The 26,552-nt window shown below is 43.1% G+C and overlaps 1 protein-coding gene across 6 annotated transcripts in view; it reads left to right on the top strand.

Annotated features, from left to right (window-relative positions):
* The window catches only part of DNMT3A (DNA methyltransferase 3 alpha), a 5,166,949-nt gene that overhangs the window by 4,848,262 nt on the left and 292,135 nt on the right, over positions 1-26,552 (top strand). For 4 of the 6 annotated variants that reach the window (XM_044062880.1, XM_044062877.1, XM_044062872.1 and 1 more), the window contains one exon: positions 2,186-2,286. In XM_044062880.1, coding sequence (XP_043918815.1) covers positions 2,186-2,286 — 101 coding nt within the window. The remainder of the gene's footprint in view (positions 1-2,185; positions 2,287-26,552) is intronic. The other 2 variants (XM_044062879.1, XM_044062878.1) reach the window with 1 other exon arrangement.

Genomic DNA, 26,552 nt, shown 5'->3' with positions numbered 1-26,552 from the left:
TGTTCTGACTGCATCTTTACAATTATAGGCATTGGCTTCTTTTCTTATGCCCATATCTGGAACATACACATGGTGTTCCCTTCCAATTAATAAATCATTCTGTGGAATACCAGTTCAGTTGCCTATTTACACTTTCATACAACAAATGCATTGTGGTTCTTCCAGTTTCTGTGGTATAGCAGAAAATCTCATTTTTTCTACATGCTTTTTCTTCTAATTCTACTATTTTGAAGTAGTTCTTCTCGAGAAGCCTCATATTCAACTAGTCTTTCCTATATTTCAACCTCTAGTTTCTCCAGTACCCACATAAAACTTAGTCTATTCTTTCTAGACTTTTGTTTTCATTTGACTTTATGCATTCTTCAGGTTTCTCAATTATTTGTAAGACATCTGAATGCATTTGATTTCCTTTTCCCTCTACATTACCAGAAGCCGTCTTGTGAACTGAAGCTGAAATATGAACTGCTTTCTACTGAACAGCTGTATGAGTCTTTACTAACCAGATTTGTTCTTTTACTTTTCTAGTTGCTTTTCCATTTCTTTCTCTAAATTTCTTATTTGGAGACATACAAGCAGTAGAATCACTAACCAGTAACTTATTTTGCTCAGATTTTCAGCTCACACCAGCACTTTTACTTCAGTTTTTTTCCCTCTAAGAGAGCTGTAATTAACCTGCCTTTTACAGTGTGGCCGTCTTGGAATCTTCAGCTCTGGATTTGCTAATGTTATTGAATGATGCCCCCAACCAGAAGTTTTAATATTGAGGCTGATCTGTTAGTTGTTTTATAAGTGATACTTCCGAAAGTTTAGTAGGGAAATTTTGCATTTTTGATTAAGGCTCTTAATTATGCAAGAGGGCTGATACGCACAATGGTGTGAAATTTTAAAAAGAGACTTGGAAAGACTGCAGGAATGGCAAAAGGCAGTCCATCATAACTTCAGTGGGAAAACTATAAAATCATACATCTGAACAACAAAATTCCAGGAAGGGAGCAGACATCCAGAGGGCATGTTGCATCAACAGCCAAGGACAGCAATTTCAGATGACCTAAAGGTCAATAAGCAATGTGAAAGTAAGCAAAGAAGGCTGACAAAATGCTGAGAAGAAAACTAAAAGGCTTCTTCTGTAAAAAAACAGAAGTTATACCTCTTCACAGATAGGAAGACTCCAGCTGAAATGTTGTTTACCTTATATTTTTAAGAACATATACAAGACATAGGTAGCTCACAGGAGGACAATAAACATACGCTGCCTACAAAATAAGTCATATAAAGTTACTAGAAGAAGTAATGTTGATTAAAGAAGGTAGAGAGTGCTATTACAAAAACGTTTAAGAGTCATAAGGGAAGACATAGAGTCCAGGTGGGTATCCATGAAAAAAGACCAAGATATACATAACTAGAAATAGCAAGTGGAAGGTTAAGGAAAAAATCAAATGGCTCCCTATTTAAATATTGGCACTTGTAATGCCGAAAGCTGACAAGCAGAAAAAAAAATACCAAAAACACATAGAAGAGTGAATCTCAAAAATCACTCTTCTCCTTTAAACTTCTTTTTGCAGAGGGACAAGCCCCCCTACACCTCCCCATGCAGGGGCAAGCCCACCCTAACTCCCCAAAACTTATATATAAAACTCTGAGACCACCATACCTCAGAGAAAAGGGAATATTCTGAGAAATGGCATCTTGGATTTGGTATGTTTAAGTCCATTCTTTTGGCCATTCATTGTCCACGTTTCGGGACTAGCAGGTTCCAACATTTCAAAAGGTTACTGAAACAAAGCTACATTATTTCAAATAAAGGGCAATTAGCATTTATATAAAGCCTTCCTGAAGACTCACTAAGATCATAAACTGTAATGACATTTAGGAATGCATGAGACAGGCATTAGTACAATTCTTATGAGGAGTGGGAAAAATATGAAGTTGTTCATTAAGTATGGTTTGCAGCATATTCCCCTAGAAAGGGAAGTAGATAGGCTAGGTGGATCAAGTGAACCTTATATGATGTCAAAATGTAAGATTCTTAATGGCAGTTATGGTTTTGGTATAAAGTCTAGTTTGAAAACCACTGTGTTTAAGATTTTATGTTAACAATTGGTAGTTATTGTGTTTTGGTATAAAATCCTGTTTGAAAGCTGCAGTGTCTATTAAAATTTCTCTCCATGTTTATTTTTTCTCTTAGTGCAACCCTGTAATGATTGATGCTAAGGAGGTGTCAGCTGCACACCGAGCCCGATATTTCTGGGGTAATCTTCCCGGTATGAACAGGTTGGTGAGAAATTGGTCAGTCTAAAAGATAGTCTTACTAAAAAGTACATTTTAAGCAATGACAAACCAAAATAAAGCAATAGTGTTTTTCTGTCTAAACTGGAGAGAACCAATGCTTATATTGATCTTGTGCGATTTGCATCATTAAAATGTAATGGTTATCTCTTTTACAGACATTGTAAATTAAAGTATATGCATTATCTCTAATTGATCAACAATTTGTATATCAAATAAGTAAGATATTGCTTGTAAATTTCATCTTCTAAGTCTCTGCTTACACTTACTAAGGGTACCAGAACTTGTCAGAGATTTGGGATGTATGGCTAGTCTTAATTCATAGATAAGTACTAGGCAAACTGCCCTTGCATTAAACAGTTTGTCTGTGAGGCAGACTTAATCATAATTCCAACCCCCAACCCCTAGAGTGAGTCAAACCCTGTACTGTGTGCCTCTTAAATATCTTTATCATTAAGCCAACCCACGATGGTCATTAGCTTAGCAAACACCTATGAAACTATAAGAAGTGGCAGATCGAAAGCTGCTAAATGCTGTAGTTTTAACTGGAACTGGAACTTTGGTAGCATGTCATACTTCTCTGTACTTACTGGTGCAGGGCATATATTCCTTTTCAAGAGCAAGACTGTGAATCATTGAAGATGTTGTTTGGTTGCTCTTGTTGGTAATGATATTTTTAACTAGTTTATGAATTATAGTGTAATTAAAATGTGTTTCCATCTGCTAACAAAAATTTGAAGATACCAAAGTATATCTTCCATTGTAGGATTTATTTTTTTATTAATGATATATATTGAAATCATCCTTGCTGACAGTATAACTTGCCCTGCACTGAACAAAATTGTCACTGTTCTCCTGATATTAAGAAGGGAACAGGGGCCATTGCAATGACTAATATTAGGTAAGCTAATGGGTTTGCATGTAGTTGAGCACAGGCAGTGTTTCACCAAGTGCCCTGTGAAGACTGGTAGAGATGGGTGAAGGCTGCCAGCCTAGTCAAATAGAATTTGGTACATAATTCTATCATTTGTAAATACTGTGAAAGGTTGAGCTTAAAACAATGTGGCAACATTGCCCTCTGCTGTAAAGAAAGCAAAGTCAAGCATTTCTTGTTGGTCCTTTGAAATTAAAATTACTTTATGTCTGTTCCTTTGAAGTTAGAATTTGGAGTTAATGTGTCTGGAGTAAGCATCCTGCCTATTGTTTTAAGGCTAAAGTTAATGTCCAGAATTTACATGTGGAATGTCCTTTATTGCTCTAAGTGTAAAATAATGTAAATACAGTTTCTGTCAGCCTGAGAACACCAGGAAAGTGTAAAAAGGTGATGTAATGTTTATCAGAACTGCAGTTTCAATTTAAACAGTGAGAAGCAGAGATTATTAAGTATTTTGTCTGACTATCCAACTCACAGCACTGCATGTTGCTCTTTGTAAGTAAGTTATTTTAGAAGTGTGTTTTCTTGTAGCAATAGCCAGGAATTAGAAATTTTAGACTAAGTGTTTTTCTGTGATGTCAGAACTGTACTACTGATTTATTTTAAGTATTTCTGTGTGATCTCTGAACTCTTTTGACTAGCACTGTGTAGTAGAAAGTATTATCTTGTGGTTTTAATTATTTATTATTAAATATTTTAAACCTTTTAACTGTGACTGTTTTGTGTAGAGATAAGTTAAGCTCTAAGAGTGCATTGCATGTATATAAGGATCCTGTACCAGGTCATTCTAATAAGCCTTGAGACTGTTTAGTCACACTTACCAGTTGGATAATAATATTGCACAGAATAATTGGACACCCTTTTAAGGGCCTTTGGGTAGCTGATAATATTAGCTGGGTGGTGGCAAGTGATTACTACCGTATAGTCTGGGTAAAAGGGGCACAGCTGGAGAACCTGTGCCAACCTTCCCCAGAAGTGTCTGTGTGGTTGTATAAACTCTTATCTCAAAGTGTGTGTGTGTCAGCTACTTGGGCAGGGACATGAAGAACTGGTTGGACAGAGAGGGTGCTGGAGATTTTAGCTTGCCCAGCTAGGCTGAGATCTGAACCCTATAGCTGTGCTAGTGGGGAGTCTTATTGGGGACCTGGGGAGCAAGGGAGCAATCAGCCCCGGACTGACTGTGATATCTGTGTGCTCTTAATTGAAAATTGCACTTTACTGTGGGTGTTAGTTATTCTTTCCTCATATATGTGTTAGCGGTGAGGATTGAGGCTCCTTGATTTCTGGGCCAGGGCATGGGCATCACATATTCATTGGTGGCAGTGGTTGGGATATCCTCACATATTAATTGGTGGCAGTGGTTGGGATATTCTCACATTTTTGTTTGGGAGCGGTGGGATATCCACATCACATATTAGTTAGTTGGCAAATACTAATTGGCTTGTAGTGATTGGGTAGAGTGAATCCTGTAGCTTGTGTACAGTGAGTGTTCAAGGTGTTTTGTACTCTAAAACAGCCATGCAGTGAATACGCAGAGTTCAAATCACAATTGTTTTATTTCTCTTGTTAGCTTAGTTAGTCAGTGAGCAGGCAGCATGTCAGCAGAGGAGTATGGAAAGCTGACAAGGAGCCAGCTGGTGGAGATGTGCCAGGCTAGAGGACTGGTGCATGGAAACCTGACTAAGGCAGACCTAATTGCAGCCTTGGTTATAGCTGCATCAGAAAACAGCAACCAGGATGACAATCAGACTGGCAGTGGAGATATAATTCCTTTGGAGAATGGACAGCTCAACCTTTCTGCAGTGGACTTAAAAATCCAGCTGGAGCTGAAGAGACTTGAGTTGGAGGCCAGGCATGTGGAATTAGAAGCAAATGAGAGACTGCGACTTTTGCACGCTGAGGAGAATGAGAAACTGTTACATCCGCAAGCTGAGGAATAAGAGAAGCAGAGGCAGCATGAGGAGGAGATGCTGACTCTTCGCCAGAGTCATGGAGGTATTGGGGAAGGGAGTAACTGGACCCCAGAAGCACAAAAGGTCAGTAAATTTCTTCCGCAGTTTAAAGAGGGGGATAATTTTGATAGTTTCATTCATATGTTTGAGAGGGTATGTAAACAGTATGAAGTTGACCAAGGGCTCTGGGTACGGTTCCTGACCCGCTTCCTCCATGGTAAAGTTGTAACTGTTTTACCTAAAATGTCAAACGTTGCAAGTTTTGATTATACTGCTGTTAAGAAATGTCTTTTAGAACTGTTTAAGCTAACACCTGAAATGTATAGGAAAAGGTTTCGTGAGCAAAGACGCAAGGCTGATGAAAGTGTGAGTGAATATGTTGCTGAATTGAGCACTTATTTCTATAGGTGGGTGAGTGGATGTCAGGTCACCACTTCTGAAGGGCTGGCAGACCTTTTGGTGAGGGAACAAGCCTTTAGCACTTTGCCTGAGGACATGAGGATCTGGTTAGCTGATAGTCAATGTGCTACTTCAGATGAGTTGGGGAAGAAGGGAGACCTATACCTGGCAAGCAGGGCAGCCCTGCACAGGAAGGGGACCCCAGTACTGCTCATGCATCTCAAGGAACCCATAGTGGGCAGCACAGACTGCCACAACAGAATCTTCCAGTAGCAGGGGAAGCCACTAGTCCAGGTACACATCCAGGAGCTAGGGTTAAATGTTTTGAATGCAACCAGTGGGGCCATGTGGCATACAGGTGTCCATGGAGGCAAGGTGGGGAACCAAAGGTGAGGGAGCCAGTAAGTGGGAAAGACAAAATGCCAATAGTAGGTTGTCTTGAGACAACAGGGGTATGGAACTACCATCCTGCAGATGTCCTGATAGGGAAGGATTTGGATGAGGCAGTACCATGTGCTTATGCAGTTACACGCAGTCAGGCTAGGAGACAAGCATGTGGGTCTGGTAGCCTGGGGGAGACCCAGACAGACTACATACTCGCAGCCAGGGCTGGTGAAGTGGTTACTTCAGGGAGTGAGCTACGCTGTAGCAGTGAGACTGAAGGTGAGCTTGTGGGTACTGATGGTCCTTTGGACATAGTGACTGCAGAGGTAGAGGTGAATAGTAGCACCCAGGCTGACAGTGAGTCACCACTGTCAGAGGATGCCAGACTTCCTATGGAAGGGGAGCTGGGAAGGGGTTACAAGGAGAGAGGTGAGACAGGCTCAGCTCTCAGACCCTACATTGCAAGGCCTGAGGCAGGTAGCTAGTGAGGCACCTGATTCTTAAGGAAAGGGGGAATCTGTATACTGGGACAAAGGGTTACTGTACAGAGAGTGGACTCCAGAGGGAGGGCTAGAAGGTGAGAGAGTACAGCAGTTGGTAGTGCCTAGAGCCTACCGTCTGGCAATTCTAGCCATAGCCCATGATATTCCCTTTGCAGGTCATATAGGTATAAAACATACAAAGAGGCATATTATGCAGAACTTCTATTGGCCTGGAATTTCCAGAGATGTGACAGGGTACTGCAGGACCTGTGAGCAGTGCCAAAAGGTAGGTAAGGCAGGAGACAAGGTGAGAGCTACTTTGATGCCTTTGCCTGTAATCGAGGAGCCATTTCAGAGGGTAGCTATGGATATTGTGGGTCCTCTGAGTACCCCAAGTTCCACTGGGAAAAAGTATAGCCTAGTGGTAGTGGATTATGCTACATGATACCCTGAGGCAGTGGCTTTGTCCTCCATTGAGGCAGAGAAGGTGACAAATGCTTTGTTAGAGATTTTCAGCAGGGTAGGTTTCCCAAAAGAAATACTGACTGACAGAGGTGCCAATTTCATGTCAGACCTGCTGGCTTGTCTGTGGAAGTTCTGTGGGGTGAAACACATGCAGACCACCCCCTACCATCCCCAAACGAATGGTCTTGTTGAGAGGTTAAACTCTACAATCAAGTCCATGCTACGGGCATTTGCAGATCAGTTTAAGAGGGAGTGGGACAGATATTCGCCCCATCTGTTTTTTCTTACAGAGAGGTTCCCCAGGAATCCACGGGTTTTTCGCCCTTTGAGTTGCTGTATGGGCATAGGGTGAGGGAAACCTCTAGATTTAATTCGAGATGACTGGGAAGATGAGTGCGAATCTCACAAGGAGTCTGTTGTGGCATGCGTCCTAAACCTCAGGACAAGGCTCAAGGACCTCATGGACTTGGCCCAGGAGAACCTGGCAGAAGCCTAACAACAGAAAAAGGTGTGGTATGACAGGAATGCTCGAGCTAGAGAGTATGCTGTGGGGCAGCAGGTAATGGTTATCATTCCTGTCAGACACAACAAGCTGCAAGCAGCTTGTGAGGGACCCTACAAGGTGGTAAGAAAGGTAAGTGATGTTAACTACATGGTGGAACTGCTATGCAGATGGCAGGGGCACAAATTTACCATATTAACATAATGAAACCTTACCACGATAGGAAGGCCCTTGTGCTGAGCATTTGCAGTGGAATGCAGGAGGAATCTGAGGGAGATCTGGGGATTGATCTCCTCATTGAGGCTCGGGCTGACACCTTGGTGGAAGGGGTTGCAATGTCCCAGCAGCTATCTCCTACCCAGGTTCGAGAAGTCCGAGCAGTGTTGCAGGGCTTTGGGGACATGTTCACTGGGAAACCAGGGTGCACCCACCTGATGCAGCACCAGGTGGATACAGGACTCCAAAGGCCTATTAAGCAGGCCTCTTATAGGGTGCCTGAAAGAGTCAGACAGACCCTGAGGGAGGAGGTACAGGAGATGTTGGAACTAGGGGTGATTCAAGAGTCTAACAGTCCTTGGGCCTCCCCAGTGGTGTTGGTGCCAAAGAAGGATGGCAGCACCAGGTTCTGTGTGGACTACAGGAAATTAAATAGTCACACCGAAAAAGATGCTTACCCCATGCCTAGGACAGATGAGGCCCTAGAGCAGCTGGGTGGGGCTTAGTATCTTACAACCATTGATCTTATGAAGGGTTACTGGCAGATGCCCTTGATTCCCAGTGCTAGAGAGAAGTCAGCCTTTGTGACTCCTTTTGGCTAGTATGAGTTCACAACGATGCCCTTTGGGATGAAGAATGCCCCAGCGACTTTCCAGAGGCTGGTAGATAATATCCTAACAGGAGCAGGAGACTTTGCTCTTGCTTACCTTTATGATATTGCCATCTACAGCCATTACTGGCCAGAGCACCTTCAGCATGTCAGGGAGGTGCTGGGCAGACTACAGAGGGCAGGGTTGAGAATTAAGCCAAGCAAATGTCAGATGGGTATGGCGGAGGTCTCCTACCTAGGACATAGAGTGGGGAGTGATAAGATAAGGCCAGAACCTGCCAAAGTGGAAGCTATTTAGGCATGGCCTGCACCTGTTACTAAAAAAGCAGGTGAGGGCATTTTTAGGGACAGCAGAGTACTAAAGAAAGTTCGTCCCCAGCTATAGTACCATAGCTGCTCCCATCACAGACCTGACAAGGAAGAACAGGCCAGATAAGGTAGTGTGAACCCCAGCATTTGAGCAGGCATTCCAGAAGCTTAAAGAAGCTTTGGGAGGGCCCCCTGTGTTAGCCAGTCCAGACTACAGCAAAGAATTTGTTGTACAGGTGGATGCTTCGAACTATGGGGTGGGGGCTGTACTTAGCCAGATTTCTTCAGAGGGAGAAGAGCACCCAGTGGTTTATCACAGTTGTAGGCTCCAGTCCAGGGAGGAATGCTATGCAGCTGTAGAAAAGGAATGTCTAGCTATAGTGTGGGCCTTCCAGGACCTTCAGCTTTATCTGTATGGAAGAAAATTCACTGATCTGAAGTAGTTAACTTCATTTGATCAGCAACCTGTGGGTTTCGGATCCGACATGGATCCGAGCCGGCAGCATACCAAGCAAAAAGATCCGAGCTCCAAGCGCCTCCCCCTTACCCATACTACACTGCAACCTCCTTTCAATCCCCAGATCTCGTTTGCCACGGCTTTGCCAAGCACGGGATTCTTCGAGTGTAACAAGTGTAGCGAATCTTTTTTTACTACCAACTTTTTTTAGTCTAGTTTTTGGGTGTGTGTGTGTATATTAGTTTTTTCTTCGGGTGTCCATTCTCCCTAGCCTTTATCTCCCTCTTAACCTTTGGTAGTTGTCCATCCCTTAGTAGGCCCCTCTTTCCCTCCTTTAGGTGTGCGTGTGGGTCTAGAGTATGGCCGAAAGTCATAAAGTGACTTTTTCCAAGTGCACTGAGTGTGGCCATAAGCTGTCGCCAGCGGATGGTCACACTCAGTGCGTGATCTCCTTGGGGGTTCTGCACCTTTCTTCGGGCTGCCAGATCTGTGTGTCCTTCAACCCCCGAGCCTTACGGGATAGGAAGAACAAGCTGATTCTGGTGTGTCTTCTACCAGCGGAATCAGTTTCTTCTCCTTCCCCCTGTGTAGTGCCGTGGCTGTGGCTGCCTAGCCATCCGGCCTTCTTCCCCTGTCTGGGACTCACCCTCCCACCTTGTCTCAGGGAGAACGAGAGGCCAAGAAGGACAAAAAAGAGAGAAGGGAGAGAGAGAGAGAGAGAGAAAAAGAGAGAGAGAGAAAGATGCCGCAAGCGGCGGGCCGAAATGAACCCCTCGGCCCCTCCCACTAAAGTTGCCTCTTCTCCCTTGAGAGTTTCCAAGCCTTCCTCCCCACGGCTCCATTCGCCACGTTTCTCTCCAGAGAAAGAGGAGGAGACCCGACCAGCCTCGAGGTCGTCGTTGCATCTGCCCTCCCGGCTGGCTTCAACGGCTTCCTCTAGGTCTACCCGCAGCATCTCAGAGGCAGATATGGACCGGATGATGCGTCGATTCTTGCAAACTCAGCTGCAGATGGGAGTGTTGCTGCCTCCCCCCCCCTCCAAGGGGGAGTTCAGCTCCGCTGTTCACTCCGATAGCTCCTTCTCAGATCCACCACCGGATTTCGGAGTCTTCGGATCTGAGGAGCCCCAGAGTCAGGGGTTCGGCGCCGATGGTTATTGTTACCTCGACACCGGCCATGCCCTCGAGCTTATCGGATCTGCTTTTGGATCCGAGCTCTCGGAGCCGAGAGTTGGGCATCAGATCCAGGGGGGTGAGTGTGTCTTCGGCTCCTTTGCGGTCGGAGCACACCATCCTCTTGGGTCTGACCGCTTCGGTTCCGGCACCCCTCATCGGATCCGAGGGTCCCGGCCACCTGTCTTAGAGAGGCTGGTTCCCCTTCGGTGTTCGTGGTGGAGAGGGTTCTCTCTGGAGGATCGAGACCCCTCACTCTTTCCTCAGGGTCCGCTCCTGCTCCTGCACCTTCGCAGCTCAGTTTGTCCTCCATCATTCAGTCCCCCCAGGGACAGCCTGTGTCGTTGATGTCCCAGCCAGTTCCCCTGGAGGAACATGAATCCGTTGGTGAGCCCCACTTGGACAGCCCCCCCCCCCCCCGAGGAGGTCCCTCAGAAATGCCTGTGCAAAAGGAGGCACTTGGACTTCCCTGAGTCCCTCACCGAGGATACCGATTTGGAGGAAGGGGAAGGTTCCCCCAGATCACCCACCGATGAAGTCTCCTTTGGAGACATTATGGAAATGCTCTGCCAAAGGGGGGGTGGTCCACCCAAAAACCTTCCTCAGATGATTTGGTATTTTTGGAAGGCCCATTTACCTCTTGGGTGTCCCCCCCCAGCTGACCCCCTGGTCGACCTGATTACCGCCAGGGCGTGGAAGGAGCCAGACACTGTAGAGCCGATACCCAGAAGGCTCAACAAGGTTTTTAGTCCCCCTGAAGACAGAGCTTCATGGAGCATGGGTTCCCCTGTTGATGCCATGGTGGTGGCAGCAGCGGCCACCAAAAAGGAACTCGCCTAGGAAAGTTCTTCAGTCCATCCCCCTGACAAGGAGTCTCGGGCAATGGACCGTATTGGAAAGCGGACTTTTGCTTCAGCTACCTTCTGTATAAGGGTGCTGAATTACTTGGCCCATGTAATCAGACTGCAGCAGGACCCGGTCAAAGAGTATGCTGAGTCTCCCCCAGAGTCCATGTCGGCTGAGAATAAACGAACTTTCTCAGCTCATATGGCCACTCTCAAGTCAGTGCCTAATACTTCTATGTGGCTACTTTCCCATGCCACGGAGGGAGCCGCTAGAGCTAGCGGGTCCGGTATTGCCTTAAGGGGTCATGCCTGGCTTCAACTTTGCGATTTCTCGGAGCCCTTCAAGGCGTCCTTCGCGAATGCACCCTTTGATGGGTCGACCCTGTTCGGGAAGATCGTCCGTGAGACGCTGGTCCAGAGCGAGAAAGATGGGAAAATGCTGTCAGCCGTCGGAATCCGCTTCTCTACCCCTCAAAGGTCCTTCTCCAGGAACCAGCTAGGGCAGAAGAAGATGTGGTTCCGGAAATCTCAGCAGGCCCGGAATGCTCAGGACTCCTTCTCCCCCAGAGGCAGAGGGGGACAAGGTGGATGCCAGCCCAGAGGCAGAGGGGGACTGTAGAACTTCGGGTCACAGGAACCCTTTTTCGACTGACCCACGCAGCAGCCCTGAGGGGTTGCCCGACTGCTTCTCTCTGGAAGCAGTCTGGGGGTGTTTTTCGAGGCACCTGACTCAGTGGGAGTCTATCACGACAGATTGCTGGGTGCTTCAGATGATATCCAGAGGCTATTCAATCCCCTTCATAAACAATCCCCCTTACTCAAGATGCCTCCCGGATGTCCCACCCACTCAAAGGGAGGTCGCGGCTTTGGAAGTAAAAAAGCTGTTAGAAAAAAGAGCCATCCATCATGTGCCCCCAGACCAGTCTGGATCAGGCATCTACTCCAGGTTCTTTCTGGTGCCATCTACTCCAGGTTCTTTCTGGTGCCAAAAAAGATGGGGGAATTAAGGCCCATTCTCGACCTGTCAGCAATGAACCTTTTCGTTGTCAAGCAGAAATTCCGGATGGTCATGCTCCAATCCATCCTGCCACTCTTGCAGGAGGAGGACTGGATGTGCTCCATAGACCTCAAGGATGTGTACTACCATATTCTCATGGACAGACGGTCAAGGAGGTTTCTTCGCTTTTGGCTAGGAGCCAGTCATTACCAGTTCAGGGTCCTACCCTTCGGTCTTACCAAAGCCCCCAGGGTATTCACCAAGGTCATGGCAGTTGTAGCGGCCCACCTGAGGCTCCAGGGCATACAGGTCTTCCCGTACCTAGACAACTGGCTCCTCACCGCCCCCACCAGGCATCTACTTTCTCTAGCCAGGGATTTCTTCCTCCAGATATCACCCCAGTTGGGGATCACCATAAATGTCAAGAAGTCTTTCCTCCAGCCTGTTCAAGTGTTAGACTTCATAGGGGCCAGGATAGATATCCTCCAGGCCAGGGCCTTCCTAACATCAGACAGACTTCACAGCATGACTCTGCATGTGCTAGCCCTCTTTCAGTCCCCTGCTCCCCCAGCAGAATTAGTCCTGAGAGCTTTGGGGTCCATGGCGGCAGCGATCACTCTGATTCCTTACGCTCGTGTGCACATGAGGGTTCTACAGTGGATGTTGCAAACCCAGTGGTCTATTATACACTACCTTCTAGACTTCCCCGATTCCCCTCAGCAGGGTTTGCAGGAACTCCCTCATGTGGTTGCTTCAATCCCGAGCCCTTCGGGAAGGATGACCCTTTGTTATATCCCTACCCCAGGCCACAGTGACCACGGATGCATCCCCCATAGGGTGGGGGGTGAGCATTGTGCGGGCAGGACTATCCAAGGCACGTGGACTCAGACCAAGACCGTCCTGCATATAAATGTCCTGGAGATGAGGGTGGTCCTTTTAGCATTGCATGCCCTTCATGCCTCTCTTCCTCTGGGGTCTATTGCTATCCAGTCAAGACAATATGTCAGTGGTGTGGTATATCAACAAACAGGGGGGAATCAGGTCTTACCCCGTTTGCCGAGAAGCCATGAGAGTTTGGGAATGGGCGATCTCCACCAACCGCTTCCTGTTAGCAATGCACATTCCGGGTCGGTCCAACATACTGGCGGACAAATTGAGCAGAACTATCCTCTCTCCTTAGGAGTGGTCTCTGAATCCTTGTGTAGCAGAACAGATATTCCTCAAGTGGGGTCAGCCTTGCTGTGATCTCTTCACATTGCCTTCCAACACGAAGTGCAGCAAGTTTTTTGCTGTAATTCCTCCTTTGGGGGAAGCCCGCAGAGACACTCTAGTCCATGCTTGGCCACTCAGTCTTCTTTATGCATATCCTCCACTTCCGCTTATGTCAAAATTTTTGCAGAAAGATCACCGGTTGGGGAGCAAGATTATCCTCATAGCCCCATTCTGGCCTCGTCAAGTCTGGTTCCCCTGCTTGCAGTCTCATCTCATAGCTCCCCTCTGGATATTAGATCCCATTCCGGATCTGATTTCTCATCCCTCGGGAATGGCTCCTCTGAACCTGGACACTCTGAAACTCTCAACTTGGCTGATCCAGTTCCCCTAGTTGCCAGGATCCCCGGTATCTCTTCCCTAGTCAAGTCTATCCTGGTGGCGGCACATAAATCCTCTACCAGGAAGATTTACAGTAGCAAATGGAAATGTTTTTCCATTTGGGCTTCACGAAAGAACTTGGATCCTTTCACCGCTCCTATTCCAGCGGTACTGGAATTCTTGTCTCATATTTTTCAGCAAGGGGCCAGCTCATCTACTGTGAAGGTTCAGCTGGCTGCCATTTCCCATTTCCATATTGGGGACAACTTTGGTTCTCTCGTTGCTGCCAGAATTTGTAAGACCTTTCTAAAAGGCACTTTTGTTTTGAGACCCCCTGTTAGAAATTCATCCCCGCCATGGGATGTGACATTAGTTCTTCAGACATTAGTTGAGCTTCTGTTCGAACCCGCAGCTTCCGTTGATCTGAATTTCTTGTCATGGAAGACGGCCTTTTTGGTAGCCATTACTTCAGCCAGGAGAGTGTCGGAGCTTCAGGCTTTCTGTATCAAACCTCCATACTTTGTGTTTCATAAGGATAGGATATCTCTCAGGACTAATTCCTCTTTTCTCCCTAAAGTTGCTTCCGAGACGAACATTAATCAGTCCATTCATTTGCCTGTCTTTTTCCCTAATTTCTAGAACAAAGGAGAATATGAACTTAATTTGCTGGATGTTCACAGACATTTAAATTTTTATTTGCACAGTACGGCTGTCTTTCGTAAATCTGATTAACTTTTTGTCTCCTTTGCTAAGCCTTTTCTAGGGAAACCAGTTTCAAAGGTGACTCTTGCCAGGTGGATTTCGAGTTGTATCCTACAAGCATACAGAGAGTCTGGCTTACCAGAACCAGTAGGAGTTCATGCTCATTTTATGCGTTCTATGGCAACATCTGCTGCATTCTGGTCTAGAGTTTCTCTGGATGACATTTGTTCAGTGGCTACCTGGGTGTCCTCTCACACCTTTATTTCTGATTATAAACTGGATTTGGTGTCTAGAGGAAGGGTTGCCTTTGGCTCTGCAGTGCTCCGGAATAGCCTTCCTTAAGGGCCTCCCAAGATTTCGGGTAGCTGGGGACTCTGTCCCACAGGTTGCTGATCAAATGAAGTTATCTACTTCAGATAAAGAAGTTATGTACTCACCATAACGTTCCATCTGAGTAGGTAAACTTCATTTGTCAGCAACCGTCCCTCCCTCCTTTCCCCTGACCTTGATGGTTATTTAGCTGAGCTCGAGGTTCGGACTTATGAGCTTTACTTTGTCCTTGAGTCAGGTGTTTCAGGTTGTTAGTTTGTTTTGTTATTATGTGCAGGTGGCAAATGCGATCTGAGGATTGGGAGGAAGTTGCAGTGTAGTATGGGTAAGGGGGAGGATCTTGGAGCTCGGATCTTTTTGCTTGGTATGCTGCTGGCTCGGATCCGTGTCAGATCCGAAACCCACAGGTTGCTGACAAATGAAGTTTACCTACTCAGATGGAACGTTATGGTGAGTACATAACTTCTTTTTATGACAGATCACAACCCTCTAACATGGTTAAAAAGAGCCAGTCAACAAAATGCCAAGTTGCTAAGATGGAGCTTGGGGTTGCAAGCATATGATATGTCAGTGCAGCACCACAGTGGGGGTAGCAATGCCAATGCAGATGGGCTTTCAAGATAAGGAATGGGGTAGGTATATTCAGATAGACCTAACCCTTTCAAGCGGCGTTTCTCAAGGGTCACTTGAAAAACTAGCTTGAGTTCTCCGGTGGGGGGGGGGGGGTGAAGACTGGTAGAGATGGGTGAAGGCTGCCATCCTAGTCAAATATAATTTGGTACATAATTCTATCATTTGTAAATACTGTGAAATGTTGAGCTTAAAACAATGTGGCAACATTGCCCTTTGCTGTAAAGAAAGCTAAGTCAAGCATTTCTTGTTGGTCCTTTGAAATTAAAATTACTTTATGTCTGTTCCTTTGAAGTTAAAATTTGGAGTCGATGAGTCTGGAGTAAGCATCCTGCCTATTGTTTTAAGGCTAAAGTTAATGACCAGAATTTACATGTGGAATGTCCTTTATTGTACTAAGTGTTAAAGAATGCAAATACAGTTTCTGTCAGCCTGGAAACACCAGGAAAGTGTAAAAAGATGATGTAATGTCTATCAGAACTGCAGTTTCAATTTAAACAGTGAGAAGCAGAGATTATTAAGCATTTTTGTCTGACTATCCAACTCACAGCACTGCCAGTTGCTTTATGTAAGTAAGTTATTTTAGAAGTGTGTTTTCTTGTAGCTATAGCTAGGAATTAGAAAGTTTAGACTAAATATTTTTCTGTGATGTCAGAACTGTACTACTGATTTATTTTAAGTACTTCTGTGTGATCTCTGAACTCTTTTGACTAGCACTGTGTAGTAGAAAGTATTGTCTTGTGGTTTTAATTATTTACTATTACATATTTTAAAACCTTTTAACTGTGGTTGTTTTGTGTAGTGATAATTTAAGCTCTTTAGAGTACTTGTATGCCGTTGGTAAAATCGTACAAAGCCATTCCTATAGCTTTAGCCGTGGGCTATACTACCAATTGGATAATAATATTGCACAGTAATAATTGGACACCCTTTTAAGGGCCTTTGAGTAGCTGATAAATATTAGCTGGGTGGTGGCAGTAATTACTACCATATAGTCTGGGTAAAAGGGGGCACAGCTGGAGAACCTGTTCCAGCCTTCCCCAGAAGTGTCTGTGTGATTATGTAAACTCTTATCTCAAAGTGTGTGTGTGTCAGCTACTTAGGCAGGGACACAAAGCACTGGTTGGACAGAGAGGGTGCTGGAGATTTTAGCTTGCCCAGCTAGGCTGAGATCTGGACCCTATAGCTGTGCCAGTGGGGAGTCTTATTGGGGACCTGGGGAGCAAGGAAGCGACCAGCCCCGGACTAACTGTGATCTCTGTGTTCTCTTAGGGGAAATTGCACTTTACTGTGTGTATTGGTTATCCTTTCCTCCTATATGAGATGCCCTCTCTGGTGTTGGTGGTGAGGATTGAGGCTCCTTGATTGCTTGGGCCAGGGCATGGGCGTCACATGCCCATGAGATATATATAACAAAAGCTTTGTTAATATTTCCCTGTGAACAAATACTTTTATTTAGGGCAGCTGTAGTGCTTAGCAGATAAAATAAAGAAATTCATGTGACATAGATATTCATCTGCAATTTGTGCATCATGACATGCCCACCTTAGTTTCCTCAGTGAACTTCATATTAAGATTGAGTGCATAAGATTGCTGATATACTAAGTCAAGTCCTTAAAGCATCATTTCTAAAACTCCAGATACCTCAACACGCATACTCAGAAGTACATTTTTATAATCAGGAGTGATGTATGAGGTATTTTTATTTAAATGTATAACATTTTACATTTTGCTGCTGTCCTTCAGTCCCTTACACACCAGGATGATGCACATTAGATTCTTCCTGATGTGTTATTTAGATCTGCACTTATTAATAAAACTGTTATGCACCACACTTAGCTTATCTTGGTCAATCTCATCACTTTCCATTAGACTACTGCAAAACACTAAAGTAATTTAAGTCATGGTGTAAAGAGTTTTTAGATGGGGCCAAACAAGTGAGATGTTGCTTGTAAATGTTTCTACTCATCCATAGCATTATTAATGCCTACTTTTTACAGTCATCTTCAGCTGAGTCTCCTAAGCATCTCCCAACCCCATCACCATGTGATGTTATCTGCCACACTTCTGTTTTCTTGTTATTTGGTAGCAGCAGCAGTAGTGCCAAAAGCACCACAAAGCTGTTACATTGCCAGTATCTTCAGTTAACATTAACTGTTCAAAGAGAAGAGAATCACATTCTGGAAAAAATCTGAAACAAAAGCCCCTTACACAACTAACATCACAGTGCTTTGAAAATAACATATTACTGCATAAAAGGGAACTATGAGGGGAAAGAAAGATAACGCTTTAGGCTCATAACAGTTATAATTAGATGTAAAAATGAAGGCAGCACAAGAAGTTAATGTTGCCTATACTTCTGCACCTTCAGGAAAATTGAGATGTGTAGTACTCATCATTTAAAGAAGTAATAGAACTTGAACACTTGGAAAAAGGAAACACATTTAAGAAATACATTTGGTTCTCTTTCTTTCTTCTCTAATTATGAAGCAATTTTCTTTTTTGACAAAATAAAAAAGAAAAGCAGAAGTATTTTTTTAATCATATTTTCCTGCCTTTTGCTTCTCAGAAAACTTTTGTGTCAGTCTTTTGCTGCATATGTGGAACAGCTTATTGTGGTAGGATGGCATGGTTACATCAGCACAGTGATATCACATGCAGCAGGCAACTAGTGAAGTTGCACTTAGTGAAGTGTAGTACTGATACTCTACTGTCAGCTGTTATCTGTAGTTCTCACACATATAGTGGCATAAGGTCAACAGATTTAGAACTACAAAAGTCAAAAGCGTCCAATGACTGTCTTGTCTAACTGCAGTAATATTTTAGGACTGCACACTGTATTTTCACTGGCTACTTTACATTTTATAAGTGATAAAGCTGATATGTGAATAATTCAACACTGAGAAGACCATTGCCCTTTTAAAGACATGTATTTTATTTAAAAGGGAAGTTTTTGTAATTGCAGTATTTGAACTTTGCTTGATACAGGTTCTTAAGAAGCCTTAAAGTAGGTGCCACGGACTTGCAACCACATGAAAAAGTGTTGTCCCTGGGTCTAAGGCCTCAGTCCACTTAAAGGATGTAGGAGCAAGTCTCACTACAGAGAGTGAATGGGAGTGTAGAGCATCTCTTTATTACAAAAACACATTTTACAGACTTACTGCTTTGCCTGTTTCAGATGTTAAAAATCTTTCAGACCACATCCATTTTCTAAACTTGACTTTCATTCACTGAAGGGTCAGTAAAGCTGGATCCTATGCTGGCAAGTAGCAGTTGTATGGTAGGGGTCAGCAAAGGAAAGGCAATAGTCCCTGTCCTTTTTCATATTTTTTAATAAATGCAGTAGTATTAACTCTATTATTTAGAACATGTCTGGTGTTTGATTTAGGTCCTGCCCCTCATTTCTTTTCTATCTACTGAACAGAAGCCTTTATCCAGTAACCAGTCTGTTTTACTATCAAGCTGTACCTGTATCCCCAGTCAGTTATTAACTCATTCGCTCCAATGGAGCGCACAAAGTTTGCACTGTAGCTTCCAATGAATGGAGCCTAAGCATTTTGACAGAATCAAATTATGTCCTCACATTTCAAACAAATGTTCATATATCTGGAATAATAAGGGTTATGAAAGAAGTATAAATGACAAACTCTTCAGCACAAACTATTTTTATAGTGGTAGTCTTTAGATTGTAGGTCTTAAACCAAATGTTATAAGTCACAGTAAACACAGTAACAATTACATTTGTAATATTTTGTAAATAGCTTACAATATCTCAGCAACCATTCGAGTTATACACATACTGTCAGTAGCATTTTATTCCTCTAGCTGAGAGCTTTCATATGAGTCTAAGGAGTTCTGTCTCTATTACTTGCTTATTGAGATATTTAGAAAAATTTGAACATTTTATATGTATATGTATATATATATATATATATATATATATATATATATATGTATATAAATTAATATCATAAAAACAACAGTTAATATCTCTTTACTTGCACCAGACAGAGGTCAAATATTAATACAGCTGAGTTTGCTATTGTTTAAGCTTTAAAATGAAGTATTTTAAAAACGTGTACATATCATGGGTTTGGAATTTTTTATGCAAATTTGAACAAGTAATATTTGATGCCTAGTGGCGTCAGTAGGAGTTAACTGCCGATGCACCTGGAGGTGTCAGTCAGATGTAATGAGTTAAGCTTTACTTTCAGTCTTTTTTCCTTTTGCTTGAGAATAATCTGTTATTATATATGGAAGCGACTTTTTGGTTGCCATTCTCCATTTGTTGAACATCTGATGTAAAACTCACAGAGCTTATGATGGTGGAAGCAGTGCTTCCCATGTCTCACAGCAGCATTCTTGACATTTGGTTAACAAATGACATCACTACTGCACTTTGCATTTCATTCTGATTGCTTAGAGTAACTGATTCTTCGTAGCAGTTCATAAGTAAGATGTTCAACACTGAGATCACTGTTGCAGTATCGTGAGCTTTTTGGGTCCTTCCTGAATTACTAGACAGCCTTCAAAGCTTAAGGGTGTCTTCCACTCACTCTGTCAGAAGCTTCAGGAGAGCTCCAGTATAAAGGCAGAGTACCAAATTAGTCAGAACTTTTGGTTCATAGGTAGGTAGTAGGCTATCGGCCCTGGGGCCTATACAAGCCCAGCCAAAAAGGTACCTTGGCTTTTGCCACCCAAGAAAATTATTTTCTTGTGCCACTGTCGAGCAGAGCCCCAGAAGTGATCCCTGTAGTGAATTTCCTATTTCCCATCCAATCATCAAGATTTTTCTTGAAGAGTGCTAATGAGGAGCTTTGTTTGATATAGATGGGTAGTTTATTCCAGAGTATGGGAAGTCTCTGGGACAGGAATCTATCCCTCCGGCATGTTCTGTTTATTGTGGTGACAAGGTTTTGGTCCCTAGAGTGTGTAGCTCTGAGGGGATTGAGATTTCTTTAAATGGAGCATGTGGGTTTGACATAGCTTTGTATGTTAGGAAGAGATCACCTGTGAGTAGGCGATATGCGACGGAGTAAAGCTGGAGATTTTTTAGACGGTCTGCGTAAGGCATCTGTTTGATGCCGGTAATCCTCATTGTGAGGTATTTCTGCGGCCTTTCCAGTTGTTGTAGATGTCTTGTGACGTACATACCAAAAGGGGCGTTGTACTCTATAATGGGTCTAATGAGTAATGAGTAGAGGGGAACAATGACCTCTTTTTTTCTGGATGAGAAACCTTTTGTGATGAGGTGTGCCACGTAGAAGGATTTCTTGACTACTCTGGCAATGTGATTATCAAAGGAGAAGCTACTGTCCACCTGTGTCCCAAGGTCTCCTATCACACTTTCGGTGTTAAGTATACTACCACCTATGTTGTAGTTCATGGGTACAGAGTTTTTACCAAAGGGGATGACAATGCACTTTTTGGCATTGAGCTTGAGGCCATGGCTTTGACACCAGGCATCTGTCTCAGTGAGGCCCCTTTGTAGGATGTCTACATCTTTAGGAGTTTCGATTATGGCTCCTAGTTTGCAGTCATCTGCGAACTTTGTTAGCCAAAGACCTTCTTTGTTAGCCTGTACTTCACAGAAGTAGATACCAAACAGGGGAGGACCTGGGACTGAACCCTGTGGTACTCCACTTGTCACTGGTCTGAAGTCAGATTTGGAGTCTGCTACTTTCACAGTGTGGGTTCTGTCAGTGACCCAGTTGGCAACCCATCTTGTGACATACGGATTTATACCTAGTTTAGTGAGTTTTTAGTGGGGGATGGTGTCGAAAGCTTTGGCAAGATCTAGATAGGCTGTGTGAACCACCTTACCCTTGTCTACGGCTTTGGTGACTGCTTCAAAGAAGTCTATCAGGTTTAGGAGACATGGTCTACCTTTTACAAACCCAAACTGGGTGGGGGTCCAGAGTTTGGAGATTACCAATGTCTTTGTTTATAAGTTCTATGATGATACGTTCCATGGCCTTGCAGACCAGGCTCGTCAGGTTAATGGCATGGTAGTTCCCGGGATCCGTGGTGGCTCCCCCCTTGTGGAGTGGGATAACTGTCACTGTGCGCCATTCAGCAGGTGCAAAGCCTGAGGTAAGGCTATGATTGAATATGGTAATTAGGTGGGGTGCCAGTTCGTTCTGTAGTTCGTGTAGAACGCAGCCTGGGTTGTTATCTGGTCCCATGGATGCTGTGTTCTTGGCTTTGGAGAGTGTGGTTTTTACCTATGCAGCCATGATTACAGGAACTTTGCATTCTTCTGGTATAGAGATGGGCTCATTAGGGGGTGAGAGGGGGATAAAGTTAGCACTGAACTTATCTGCCAGGATGTTGGCAATATCAGTTGGGTCTGTATATTTAGTGCCATTGTGCTGTAACTCAGAGCAGATCTGAGTGTTGCCATTGAGATTCTTGACATAGCTGTAGAATGTTTTGTGGTTGTCTTTACAATCAGTGACGATTTTGTTTTCGTAACTAGCTTTGGAGGATTTTATCAGGGATCGCAGCTTCTTACTGAGGCTGTCCAGGGAGCTCCTCCACTCATGGGATTTTACTCTCTTTTGCAACAGTTTCTTCCTTCTGTTGTACAGTTTGTTTATGGCAGGGGACCACCAGATTAGCTTCCTTTTTTTGGAGGATAGCGTCTTGGTTCTGTTTGGGATAGAACGATCCATGCACTCATGTAAGTGCTTATAAAGTGCAATTGTGTAGGATTCAGTAGTCGTAACTGTATTGTCCATCTGCATGGGTGTCATGAAGTTCACCACTTCTGTCTTAAGAAGCATGAAGTTGGCTTTGGAGAAATGTTTTACCATGGTTTCCATAATGGGGGGGGGGGGGTGGGGGCAGGATGTGGATGTCTAGGGTAATTAGCTTATGGTCGGATAGGACTAATGAGGCGTTGACTTCAGGTGTGGAACACCGGTCACTCATGTTGGTAATGACTAGATCTAGGATATTGTTGCCCCTGGTGGAGGTGTGGATAAGTTGATCCAGGGCATTGGAGTTTATGAATTCCAGAAAGCGTTGAGCGAAGGAGTTGGTACATGAGTAGGTTCCCAGTTAATGGTGGGGTAGTTGAAATCGACCCATTATTAGGGTGTTTGGTTGGACCCTAATATTTTCCAGTACATCAAGAAAAGAGGAGTGGAAATCCTGGGGCATGGTGGGTGATCTGTAGCAAGCTACAATTTGGATAGCAGTTTTGCCTAGAGTTAGTTGCACTTGGATAACCTCGGATGCATTATGCTGAGCAACAAGCCTGGAGGTGTGGATATCCTTAATGAATATGGACACACCTCCACCTTTGGTGTTCTGGTCCAGGTTACATGGCTGAAAAGTGTGGTATGAGTTGTAGCCTGGTAGTGCAGGGGTGCTCTCTGGAGCCTTGAACCAGGTCTCAGTCACTGCACAGATATCGTTGTTCTCCATTTTAAGGAGTGCCTTGAGTGAGTGCATTTTGAGATTGACTTCTAGCATTGAGTAGCATCACCCTCAGTTTTTGCTTGCCTGTTCCTGTTACGGTGGTGAATTTGTCATTTGAACCTTGCCTAAAAAAGGCACTATAGGGGCGGCAAGAACCTTAGCCAGTATCCGGAATCCCAGGGGTGACAGGTGCAGGCCATCTCTGGCAAAGCATTGTGGTCTGTCGACCATGTCATCCCAGGCAGACATATACTGGATCCCTTTAGAATAGCACCAGAAGCTTAGACAATTGTTGAAGTCAATCATTTTGTCCTTGTACTGCGGCATCATTCTGGGTGATGGCAGAATGCTACTCAGGGCTAGGGTCATACCACCCTGGGCTACAAGATCGGAGAGCTCTTCCATGTCTCTTTCATGTAGTCCAGGGAGGTACATCTCAGGTCGTTCACACCAACATGGACAATGACAGAGTCATATTTGTACTTGTTGTGGAGTGACTTGAGTGCGTGGGTTATGTGGTGGATCCTGGCACCCGACAGGCAGCTGACAGTAACCTTCTCCTTGTTTAGCCTGGTGAGTGGGACATCAGTGTGCCTGACTATAGCGTCACCTGTGACTAGTGTGTTGGGTACGTTGTTTTGCCTTATTGGCTGTGGTTGAGTGGCACACTGAGTCTGCGGGCTATGTGTCATTTGGGTTGTGTTGGGGGGTGGAGGTTGCTTGCATTTCTGCTTTGTACTCTCAAAGTATGATTCATGGAAGAGTTGTTGGCTAATGATCCTTCAAGGCTTGGCAAATAAGTTCCCACTGGGGAAACCTTTTAATAAAATTATTTTTCCAATGAAAACTTGTCTAACTAAAATGTTGTGCTTCTTAGAAAACTGAATGTTTTTGGGACTGTCTTACATACCTATCAACCGTACTGAATTCCTCAGTATTTATCAGTTTTGTGGGTAAAATAATGGGGTGCCACAAATTCCTGACCTCTTTAATTCCCATTTTTGTTTTTATATACAATTTTAAATTTATGATGGCAAGGTACAGGGGCATGCATGATGACATCATCTTCATGTGGCAGTGCCTGACTGCCTGTCTGATTCTCAGAGATGCAGGAGATTTCAGAAAATAAAAATAAAAACTTCAGTTGTTTACAACTGCCTACTTCCGAGTGGCTTGTGGGGAACTCTCACTTTAACTGGGCATTATTTTACACTTGATCAAGCTATAACGATCACAGTAAACATAGGATTGCTATCAACTTTCTTCCTCTTGTCACTGTCAGCTATACATAGCTGGAGTAATGAAGGTAGTTTGTTAGAATTTTCTGCTCTGAGAGTACAGTGCTGTCTTTTCTTGGAAAGGTATCAGGAGTTGGAGTTTCATGTCACGTGCAGGGATTCTGTAGCTCCTCTAGTTTTGTTTTAAAAAAGGGTGTTTTATTTTATAATGAAGTAATTAATGCTAAGGCAAGGTTCAAATGACAAATTCATTCTGTTGACAGTTGTAGATAGACGAGGAATGCTTGCTGATTTCAGATAATCGAATATTTTTTAGAAGTGGTATGGTGGATCATACCTCTCAAGTGTCCGTGATGTGGACTCACGTTTTAGGTTTGTCCCTCTTAATCCCTCCTAAAACTGGTGACTTTTGGAGAAAAGGTAGTGAATTCCACTTAAATAATAACAATAATTAGACTTATGAACTTGTTTTACTTCAGAAAATGGGTGTTATTTCACCTTCTCTTGTTCTTTCAGTGTTTCACGTTATTAGTGGAAATATTCTAAGTGTCCCTGATTTTATTTAGACTTGTCTCTGATTCATTGAGAGCTGTGTGGTGGATTAATATAGAGTTGGGTAATGCTTGTTCACATCATTGAATGTATATAAGTCTTCAGATTATGATGTCCAGTGGTATTGATTATTGTGAAGATATTGATTGTAATGTGCATCTCTGTCATTTTTGCTGAACTCCATATGTGTATTTAAGATCGGATGGTGAAACTCAAAAAGGCCTGAAAATGGAATCAATTTACGATAAGGAGAAACATGTTTTCCTGCCTTCTTATTGTATTTTACTTGTCTGTAGTTAGTTACTGGGTATGCTGCCGTCTGCTTTTGAAGTTATTGGCGCAGAAAAAAATCGGTAGAATTGACCTTTGATACTAGCCAGAGGCTGAGTGATGTCTCCTATGACATTTTTAGCAGTTCGATAAATACTCACTATAGAAATCATTTGTATTGATAGTTACTGCCAATAAAGCTTTTTTTATGATCAAAGAGGGAAGACTTGTCATTTAAAGCTGTCATCTTTTTCCTGACTGATAATGAAAACTTACTTTGTAGCCTTCTTCAGTTTTCTGTGTATTGACATCATTATTGGTCTGACAGTATTTATAATTACGCAATGATTTTATCTCTTTCCAATTATGTTATGCTTCGTGTCTGGTGGTAATCCTGTGCAACAGGTTTCTTTTATGTATATGCCATTTTTTGTAAACTTCATGAACAATTGGGTGACAAACTCAAGTTTATGAAGAAATAATTTCTTATTTGAAGAGCCTACCTTTGGCTGAGTGGCTTTGGCATATTAACAATTTAATCAGATTTATCACAGATTTATAGTACTGTTACCTTTTTAACAGGTTTGTCTTCTAAAACCAGAATAACCATGAAATGCAGTGAGTGAATCAGGATTACCAACTTTAGTTCAAGACTTTTGCACAGCATATTCATTTCGTGAATGCATGTTTATCAATGCCTGAAAATTATCATTCTAATTTTTATTTATATATATATATATAATTTATATTTCTAACACCGACAGGTTACACATTACAAGTAGGAATAGAGTAATTACTAATAAGAAGAATTTTTACAATTGTGAATCTATGGGGCTAGTTTATATGGCCACCTGTGAGATCTGTGATTCCTTCTATATAGGGAAAACAGAAAGAAAACTAAAAAGAAGAATCTATGAGCATCTTAATGACATTAAGAATTGTAAGGATACTAATGCCCTATTCAAACATAGTAAGGAATGCACAGAAGCCACATTCAAGTTTACCGTGTTAGAACATACCCAAAAAGACATAAGAGGGGGCCCTTGGGAGGAAAAAGTAGAATACAGGGAGCCCTGGTGGCAGATAACACTAGAAGCATACAACCCACCTGAGCTCAACGAATATACTAGTATATTGCCAGTCTTGAAATTAAGGGCAGCTAAATTATAATGAAATTATAATGGTATTATTGTAAGAAAGTACATTACCTTGATTTAGCAATATTTTTTGATAACATTATTAACAATCCATTTGATGTAAGGGTATTTTTATGAATTATTTTCATTAATAACAATAATATGAAATTTTATTATTTTTTAACAAAGGAACCTTCCTATGATTTTTAATTTATGGTCCAGCAGGTTAAATACATATGAATCTCCACTAGATGGCAGCTGAACACCACAAAGTGAATTGTTTTGTATATATGTATATTTTTGTATTTAGTCCCTTAATCTATGAAAGAAATGAGTTCATATTAACTCTATGGAAATTAACTTTACTTGTTTTAAACATGTTATAAAATGAAGAGTTTTTAAATGTTGTTTAAATGTTGTACAACTGTTGTTTTTAAGTGAATAGTGAAGCACACTTCTACAAAGAAAGTATGCAATAGGATTTTAATTAAGTTAATTGAATTAAGGTGTGTTCATTAATTAAATGATTATGTAGACTATATAAAGGGAATGTAAATGGTAACAAAGTATTCATCTGATGAAGTCTCAATGCAGCAGACGAAAACGCAAGGGCTCAATAGCATTTATGTTTTACGATTGATTGTGTTTACTTATCTAATTTGCTGAGTG

Source organism: Protopterus annectens, chromosome 2.part1, assembly GCF_019279795.1.
Source record: "Protopterus annectens isolate FY-2018-M chromosome 2.part1, PAN1.0, whole genome shotgun sequence".
Lineage (NCBI taxonomy): Eukaryota > Metazoa > Chordata > Ceratodontiformes > Protopteridae > Protopterus > Protopterus annectens.
The sequence above is the reverse complement of the archived record's forward strand: the minus strand, read 5'-3'. Positions and strand labels throughout refer to the sequence as shown.